The sequence below is a fragment of the Coregonus lavaretus genome, assembly GCF_964263955.1.
Source record: "Coregonus lavaretus genome assembly, chromosome: 2".
Taxonomy (NCBI): Eukaryota; Metazoa; Chordata; class Actinopteri; order Salmoniformes; family Salmonidae; genus Coregonus; species Coregonus lavaretus.
The window spans coordinates 49,538,714-49,548,725 of record NC_139989.1 but is presented as its reverse complement, the minus strand read 5'-3'; the positions used below and the strand labels follow the sequence as shown (position 1 = coordinate 49,548,725).

Below are 10,012 nucleotides of genomic sequence, written 5' to 3'. Positions count from 1 at the left end.
CCTGATGGTTAAAACAACAGCCCCTGCAGCCAACCAGGCTCCATCTCCCCTGCTGGATTTACACTCGTTTCTCAACCCCCCCCCTCCCTCCCTCTCTTCTCTCCTTCTGCTTCCCCCGCCAGTCCCCGTCGTCTCAGTCTTTCAGGAGCAACCTCCCCCTCCTCTCTGGGCTCTCCTGCTGCTCCAGTAAACAACTACTGTGACAGAGTGGTGAGCTGAGCTGACAGATCGACACTCCAGCAGCCAGCCAGCCCTCAGGAATGACTCTGGCATTATAGGAACTTGTCATAAACTGCCCTGTCTGGTGTCATTTTTTATGATGATGGGCTGAGTGAGAGAGGCCCTGCCTCCCAAGAACTCACCCTATGAAATCTGCCCTCTCTGTGTCTGTTTGTTACCGCTCTACATGACCATTATAGATCAACACCAACTCAAAGGCAAACAGAGGTGTGAGAAAGAGAGGTGTGAAGAGCCAATAGTACCAATAAAGCCATTTAGGAGTGATTATAGATTTTCTACAGTACAAACCAGAGGTGTAAGGCTTTCTCAGTTGGATTTCACAGGCAATGACGTGGAAGTCTTAGCTTTTGTCGTTAAAGGGTGCTTGTTTAAATCTCAGCCGGAGTTCTTTAGCCCTTTTCTGCAATAACTTGCTACCCGCCAGTGTCTGTTACTACAGATTTGTGTCTGGTCCTCCTCATGCTGCTTAGGATCATCTCCCTCTCAGATGATTCCATTTTGATATCAATCACAGTGTTCAATGTTTTGAAATGAAAGATTGAGTTGGGGTTAAGGCTGTTGCTCTCATTGCCTGTGTGACGTGTTGAAGCCACGTGGAGGCCTTCGAAGCGTCTGCCTGCCATGGCGGATCACAGGGAGCATGACGCTAGGCTAGTGCTGGAGCTGTGGAGGTGAGCTGGGACGCGCCTGGGTGGCAGGGCAGCACATGGGGCCTCCCTGGCTGGCGCCTGTAATTTTACCTTCCCATTCATCAGCCAGAGATATTAATAATAACAGCACATCTGGATTCACTTTACTGTCTCACTTTAACTCCTTCTGTAGCAGTCGCTGCTGCCACTGCTGCCCAAGCCCCCACTACACTCCTCCTCCTCTGCTGTCTGTCTCCCTCTCACTGCCTTCCTCTCCTTCTTCAGTTCTCTGTTCTTGAGTCTGGCCTCATCAAGAGTGGGGTCTCCTATCTCAACCTCACTACTGGAAAACCAGCCAAGGACAGCCTTAGTAGACTCTTGCTATCAAAACAAACATCATTCCATTGATACATTTTACAGTCCTAACACAACAGTCGTAAAGTCCTTATTCTTAGCTTAAGAGAGATCATTATAATTGTTGTATTTGAATACTAATGTTAACGCTTCATATGGTGACAAGAATATTGACCTCTTTCATTTTTACATGTGACCAGATGTTTAGAAATATAAAGTACAGACATTGAACTGGCTTTAATTCCACTGCCACCTTCCAATTAGCACCAACCCTCTGTACACAACTGGACATGCCACCCCTGGGCAGAGGCTGTGTAAATCACTGAGCTGGCCATCCATAGGTGGAGGCAGGGGCCTGCTGCTGGCGGGCCAGGCTGGCTCGACGCCCGCTGTCCAACCCTCCTGGCGGCGGCAGGTGAAAGAGGTCTGCTGTGTGCAGAGCTGACAGCCTGTCGCAATGCATAGAAACACTTGCTTCATTACCGAACGCCCCCCAGTGAAAGAGGGAGAGGGAGAGAGAGAGAGAGTTGCTGTACTAAACATGAGTTTGAGAAGAGGAGAGAAAAAACTGTGTGTATCACTCATCTGCTCATGAGTCAACCAACACTGATGATGTCACAGGGAGCCATGCAAGCCTCACACAAACTATACTGTATTACCGATTTTCGTATAAACTATCTTATTTATTTGCACAAAGAAAATCAAGAGCTGCTTCTTTTTTCCATGTTGTGTACTGAAAAGTACCTCCCACAGAAAGAGAACAAACTTATTTCGCAAAACAAACTGCTTAAAACACTTAAAATACTTATTTAGTACAGAAATAGACATTGGACTATTACGGCTCATATTTTCTTACTATGTAGCGCCTCTCATGATATATTCAAAATATAACCAAATGGAAATATGAAGCCTGGTATGGATCTTTTCATTTCTACTCAGACATGTCTCAGCTTTGATGATCAATAGATGATCTGCTACAGCTACAAATGACTTATATCTATCAGGGAGTGAATACATCCATGAAATGAATCCTAGCAGTGCTGCAATAGCACCACTATAAAGCAAAGAGAGGGATTAATTCATGTAAGGACAGGTCATCTTGATTTATGATGTGCGAATATGGAGCTGAGAGTCTGAGAGACCAAGGGGGTGGGTGGCACACACAGCACCCTGTGTTATAGGTGGAGACACCGTGATCCCCCTCGGCTGGTTCCCCTCCCGTCTCCAACTTCCCCAGCCTGTTAGCTCATAGAGGAGGCTCCGTCCCTGCCACTGCAGCTTTGTCCTGATGAACCGTGTAAATCCAGCCTGATTACTACATGGGATCACCACGCTGGCTTTGGTGGTGCTGAAAAGCCTTCTTTGACGTGTGATAAATATCTTGGGAGCCGCAGTGGATGCCCACCGTCTCTCTGTGCTGTTGTTCACGCCCCATTTCTGTCACATGGTGGATTGATGAACTGCTGAATCATCAATCAAAAGCCAAAGTATTTATTTTTCATATACTAAAGGGGCTGCTATCTGAGAGCTGACCATTGCCTTCGAGCTGCATCACAGCCCAGTGCACTTGCTGTGTAACTGGCTTGTTAGAACCATCAGTCCTCCTCCGTCTCAGCTGAGAACACTGTGTCCCTGGATGACATATGAGTTCATGCTCACATTTACATTTACATTTACATTTTAGTCATTTAGCAGACGCTCTTATCCAGAGCGACTTACATGAGCAATTAGGGTTAAGTGCCTTGCTTAAGGGCACATCGACAGATTTTTCACCTAGTCGGCTCGGGGATTAGAACCAGCGACCTTTCGGTTACTGGCACAACGCTCTTACCCACTAAGCTACCTGCCGCCCCAGGTAGCTTAGTGCTCAATGGAACCTTGAGCCCTCCACCATACATGACGCTCTGATGTAATATGTTAGTTGATATGTGAGGTACTGAGCTTGCTTTGGATTATAAGTAGGCCTACAATACTGTATCATCCTTTTCCCAGGCCCATATCTTGGTCAAGGTTGCCAAATCAGAGCATCAGTTTGTATATTTTAATGATCATTTCTAGAAATAATGACACAATTGCCATTCTTCATTTCTTAACGATTTCATTTTACAGGCACAAACTAACTGTCTAAAAGTGCTCTATTTGCTTTGAAACCCAAATAGACATTATGTTAAGTAATTTGTTTGAATAGCTAGCGAGGGCGGTTCGGAGATTGAAATAGCCCAGTGTTTGTATTCTGGTTAATTACTCTGTTTGTATACAATGCTATTGTCTATGAAACTTTATGGGATGAAAAGAAATGGTATGAACACACACAACAGTGTGATGCCTCGACTCCACAACCTGTGGGAAAACAAGGCTAGCTGCTAATTAAAGAGCCTGTTAAAGGGGAAGTTCACCCATCTTTACATGTGACCTTATTTTCACTCTTTCTGTGCTTGTAGTTTATATTTTGTTTCGTTACAGTGAAAATTGGTTGTCACATTTTGCTGAGTCATCACTTGGCATTGATTATAACGCAATATGCAAATATGTCTAAAGCACATTAGAAAACACTCTAAAACACTCCACACCAACTCATGTCTCTACACAAAAAAATATATATATTCCACTGTGCCATAAATCCATGTTTGAATGATGCTGTTTATAACAACAACAACAAAAATATGCAAATATGGATTTGTGGGACAGTGGGAAAAAATAGTAAGAATTGAGTGCGGAGACATCATTAAGAATGGGATTCTGATGTAATATGAGTTGGTTTGGAGTGTTTTAGAGCGTTTTCTAACACGCTTTAGACACAATTTCATGTAGTCCCCTGTAGCTCAGTTGGTAGAGCATGGCACTTGCAATGCCAGGGTTGTGGGTTCGTTTCCCACGGGGGGCCAGTATGAAAAACTTATGCACTCACTAACTGTAAGTCGCTCTGGATAAGAGCGTCTGCTAAATGACTAAAATCTAAAATCTAAAATGTAGTTAATGGCAAGTGATGACTCAGCAAAATGTGTCTACCAATTTTCTCTGTAATTAAACAAATTATATATTTTTTAAACAGTTCTGTGAACTACAATCACAGAAAGATTGAAAATAAGTCTACATGTAAACATTTGTGAACAACTTCCCCTTTAAATGCCAGAGATGTTTTTCTTAATAATAGGAGATTACACTGCAATCTAAAGGTGCCTTCAAAGAACAGTATTTTCTATGCATGTTAATGTGTAACGACTACATGTGTAGCTCAGCTGGTAGAGCACGGCGCTTGTAACGCCAAGGTAGTGGGTTCGATCCCCGGGACCACCCATACACAAAAATGTATGCACGCACGACTGTAAGTCGCTTTGGATAAAAGCGTCTGCTAAATGGCATATTATTATTATTATTATTATTATTATTATTATTATTACATATCTGGATATTTATGATAATAGTTTCACGGAAATAGGATTGACATTTGTATACTATCTAAAACCTGTAGTTGCGAAGATCTGACCTAGACAAATGATTGGTATTGTAAACTCTAACGGCTATGCTCGAGCAGTAGAGTGGCCTTGTTTGACGTGAAAGAACAGCATCTACGATAAGGCTTAGCAATGTGAGGAAAGATCTCACCTTGCTCTAATGAAACCTAGCAATTCGTTGAGATAAAGCACACAGTCTTGGATCGCAGGAGGAACATGGAAAAAGTGCTAAACAAACTACCAAATTGCACACCTCCAGAGTGCCAGAGTAAACAAAATAGCACCCATTTCATGTCTGTGTTTACTCAGCGGCAATGTGGCCTCAATTAGCCTGGAGTGTGAAAATGGTATTACGCGAGATAAACCGTGTGAAAGGTGCTGTGTCGGGAGCGCGCCATGTGAAATGGACTGTTTGCTGAGACTATTTTATTTTATTGAAACCACACACTGTTTCCATCAGTTATGACAACTATCTGTGCCCCCCACCACCGCCTCCAGAGTAGACTACACTATTTCCCCCCCCCACCGGTTGAGTGGGAGTGTCAAGAGAGTGTATTGTCTGTCGGTTGTGAGGTGCTCTGACTTAGAGCACTTCTGTGTTGAGCATACTGATAATTTTTGCTGTGGGCCCTATTCAATCAAACACAGTAAACAGTCATCAGTAAAAAAAAAACAAAAAAAAAACATATATTGTACTATAAGAATGCACATTTTGATTAGATTTTAGTCATTTAGCAGACGCTCTCATCCAGAGCGACTAACAGTTTTTAGTGAGTGCATACATTTTCATACTGGCCCCCCGTGGGAATCAAACCCACAACCCTGGCGTTGCAAACGCCATGCTCTACCAACTGAGCTACATGGGACCTATGTTATTTAGATCACTTACACTTACAACATGAATAACACAGTTTACTCTGTGAAACAAGAAGAAAAGGCTTCAACTTTCTCATTGTACAGAGAAGAACATTGTTTTTTCTTATGCTTTCAGTTCATCTTTGTTTTCAACAGTCAACTGAGGTAAAAGTTTAACTAATAATGCAGTAACTGGAAAACCTGTTGGCCTATGTCCATTATATTCATAACAAATCTCAATAACTTGATAGGAGAAAGTAATCATTTAATACAACCACAATAAAAGCGAAGTTGAAATGACACTGGAAAGTCTCAGTCCATTCTCCAGTCTTAATCACTCTTAGTGTGTTTTTAATGGTTTACCTGAGCGGGCCTTCTCTTGGTACCTATGTTTAAGGTGCCTGCCAAGAGAGGGGTCTGGTTTGCCTCACTAAAGGAGAAACCAGCAGGGAAGGGTACAACGACCTATGCAGAACCTAAAGGTATTCATTTTGAATGCATATCCTTAAGCAAAAGTAGAAATACCTTTGTACCTTTCAAGGACCAGACCCTAAAAAAGATTACTATGTTGGCTGTTTTACTAGCAAAGGAAATTGACTTTGGTTTAGCCTACTTGAATAAAAACTCTTCACTTAAGCAGGCGTCTGTCTAAAGTATTCTGTCTTTTCAAGGTGAATATATAACTATCACAATTTTCCTGTGATAAAACAGTAGGAAGGGATTAGAAGAAACAAAAACAACTCACCATGAAATGAGGGCTGACAATAAGGCCATAATGTAATGAGAACCATATTGAAATGTCACTTTGTTGGCTCTAAAACAGCTGTATTCTCCAATGAATTTCATTGCATAGATTAAAGTATTCCATAGGTGTTACCATGTATCTAGACCATTGAATGTTATAATCATTGTAATATATTGCTTGTAGATGATTATGTATCTATTCATCAGTATTGACCTATTATCGCTGCAGCAATTCAACACCGGTATTCAGATACAGGGGGATTTATCACAACAAGTTAAGCCTTATCAATGCCTTATTGTCAATGCCCAAGAATGCCTGAATAGTCAGATCAATTGTTGTTTTAGTCTGACATAAATCAGACCCATTTTGATTGTTATATTGGCTACTTGTATAAAAACCTAGAATTCAGATGCATGTACTGTACAGTAGTGTATATCATGGAGCAAAAGTTGGATGTTATTTTCAAAGCTTTAAACATCTGTAAACCGGAATCTTGCTTTCAAGACAAAATATAGTGGATCATAGCTTCCCTCCTCTAGAGTCTAGATGTGAATGCACTGGACTGCAACAGCATGTCTGTCAAGCATTTTGAGCGATAGTTTATGATGCATACAGGTCAGATGAAAAATATAAACGTGACCTTTTCCAGACTTTTCACCATCATTTGACCATAAACTAAATGAGTCGTGCGCAGAAGTGCTTGTGTGAATTAGCTCATTCAAAATGAAACAGAGATGCATTTATCTAAGTGATGTAGCAGCCGGTCAGTTCTTCCATTAAATTATTTTAAACGAATGATTCTCCAAGCATTTGAGGGTAGACAGGTTTGTAAATTGTGATACTTTCCATGGCTGCTGCTTAGTGAGAGTTGTTTATTTGGGAGTTATTTTGGCCAAGGTTTATTGAGAGGTTCCCTGTGGCATGGTTGCACACTGAAATATTGTCCCTGCCAACAAAGAGAACACTCTTCATTAGAAAAATAAACAGATGTTTGTTCAGTCAGGTTCTTTATAAGAACTCTCTTTACATGCTACTTGCTCACAACAATTCCAAATATTTGAAGCATTTTGTGTTGGTATTATTGAGTAGAGTGTATGTGTCATGAGTGTCATTTAAGGAAGCTATTATATCGAGTATTTAACATGTTTTTCCTCATGACAGATACTATCTCTATATCCTGTTGTTTTATAACCTAGGAAACCTATTTAAAAAAAAAATCATCAGCAGTATTTGTAGCCAGTAGGCTAACCTCTCAAATGAATAGTAGCTGTTGGCCTAGTAATATAAATAGTAGTGGCAATGGCCTCTCACAGTCAGTTCTAATTGTTGTTCACCGCTTCTAGCAGTTGTCAATGGAAAATTAGCAAAATTAGTCAGATATTCCGACAGAGGGCGATCAGAATCGAAATTGACGGACCCCTCCTCTCCCCAACCCATCCCCGCCTCTTGATTGAGGGAGGTGTCGGGGATCTCCTACAACAAACCCACATTCAGATGGGTATATTAATTACATCACAACCCGTGAGGATATATCAGAGGGAGCAGGTTACTCTTTCAGCGTCCTGCAAAAGAAAACGAAACACCATGCCGATCCTCAGAGGGGAGGACTTGAAACTGGAACCACGCGTCAAAGCGCACAAGAGGGAGAACCGCTGATGCCACTGATGCTGTCACAGAGCCATTTCATACAATATATTGAATTCGTGGGTAAAAGGGAAACACTGCCTATATCTAGATTTGTCACGGAATTCTGCTGTTTTACGAAAGAGACTATTCATCTTTACCATCTTCATTCAATTATCGTTTGCTATGGAGTAAGCAGTCTGAATTTTAAGGACACCAACACCCAAGAAGTGAAGTTTGGCTGGATGTAACTCAAGCCGGTGCGCACTCCGCAAGAACCCGGCACAACTGTACCTAGCAGAGTAGCCTAGGCTTACCTGTTTAGCTGTATCCTATAATACTGTCTTATTGTGTGTAACGGACATGGATCAATCACAGCATTTTGTAGCAATGTACTTGCTGGTGTTGTCCCTCGGACTTATAATAGAAGAAGGGCTATGCCAGCATTATTACCTCCTCCGTCCTATCCCGAGTGACAGTTTGCCACTTGTGGAATTAAAAGAGGACCCTGATCCTGTCTTTGACCCAAAAGAGAGGGACCTCAATGAAACCGAACTGAAAAGTGTATTGGGGGACTTTGATAGTCGCTTTATGTCTATTACACCACCACAGAATAAATACACTGGCAACGATGAGCTTGACGATTTGGACATTCAACAGAAGCCCAGTGGAGCGATGCCGAATGAAATCAAAGCAATGGATTTTGACGTACAGTTTGGCAAGAAGCACAAACCCAGTAAAAAACTTAAACGGAGGCTGCAGCAGTGGCTGTGGTCATTCTCGTTTTGCCCTGTCATTTATACATGGAACGACCTAGGCAACAGATTTTGGCCACGTTATGTGAGAGTGGGAAACTGTCAAAGTAAAAGATCATGTTCGGTTCCAGAGGGGATGGTCTGCAAACCAGCAAACTCGACCCATTTTACAATATTGAGATGGCGATGTATACAGAAGAAAGGGGGCCTCAAATGTACTTGGATACCAGTTCAATACCCCATGATAACCGAATGCAAATGCGCCTGCTCGAACTGAAATGACTGTTTTCAACTATAAATTATGATGACTTTGTAATTTTGTATGCACTACAGAGTGTAGGAATGTATTTTATGTATATGAGGTGCCATTCAATTATATAGGTTTTGTAAAAAGTCAGTATTACGTGTAACCAGAGTCTACCGTATTTGTGGAAAGTATTGGTTATATCTTTTGTATTTATATTGAAGATCAATGGCGCATAGGTGCCGTTTTATAAACATGTTGTTTTCCACTATGGAAAACTCATCTATCGACCTCAGATTTCATGTGGATTATGTTATCTTGCAGCTGATATACAGCTGAATATCGGTAGCCTATTTCAACGATTTATCATGTAAATTAAGAGAACTGCTATTTATTCTTTATATTCATATAATAAAATGTCACTGAAATAATGAAATCTCTATTTTGTCTTAAAAATATGCATCTCCCCTATACCTGTCACACCGTGAACCCATTGATGGGGTAATGTCACCTGTCACAATTAGGGTTTACAGTGTGCGCCCTCACTCACTCTGACTCAGGCTCTCAGTAGTCTCGCGTAGTTTGCGCAAGTAAACCGTCTGGCTCAAGAGACTCTCAGTAAGGAGCGTGCTCCGAAGTCATACATGGGTAATCTTTGAGCGGCTCTCAGTAGATTAACAATTCTTTACGCATCAGATAGTTTACTTACACAATCATACACTTTCATAGAGCTGGGGCCAATACTTACTTGTTCATTTGTTTGTTAAACCTTGGAGTTCCCAGGAGTGGATAAGGGTTGAGGATTGCCTGAGTTTTGTGCTTTTTCTACAGTCTTACTATTTTGCTTCACAGCAACAGCAACTGAAACTAAAATATTGATGAGAACAAGATGCTTGGTGACCTTGGACAATATATCAAAGTAAAAAATAATGTATGCACTCACTAACTGTAAGTCGCTCTGGATAAGAGCGTCTGCTAAAAATGACTCAAATTAATAAATAAATAAAAATAATAATATGGTTTCGCAAGCACAGGGTGTCGCCCCGCCTGCTGTGTACTGGAGTAGCTAGCGACTGGTAGACAGTGTCCTTCACCCCGCCTGTCGGGCACTG

General features: G+C 41.5%; 1 protein-coding gene across 1 annotated transcript; it reads left to right on the top strand.

Annotated features, from left to right (window-relative positions):
• Positions 1 to 8,264: 8,264 nt before the first annotated feature.
• Positions 8,265 to 8,933, top strand: LOC311146480 (noggin-3-like; the record flags this gene model as incomplete). The annotated part of the gene is made up of 1 exon (XM_084182987.1): positions 8,265 to 8,933. One exon carries the CDS (start codon positions 8,265 to 8,267, stop codon positions 8,931 to 8,933), a length of 669 nt encoding a protein of 222 aa, XP_084039113.1.
• Between the last annotated feature and the right edge of the window lie 1,079 nt (positions 8,934 to 10,012).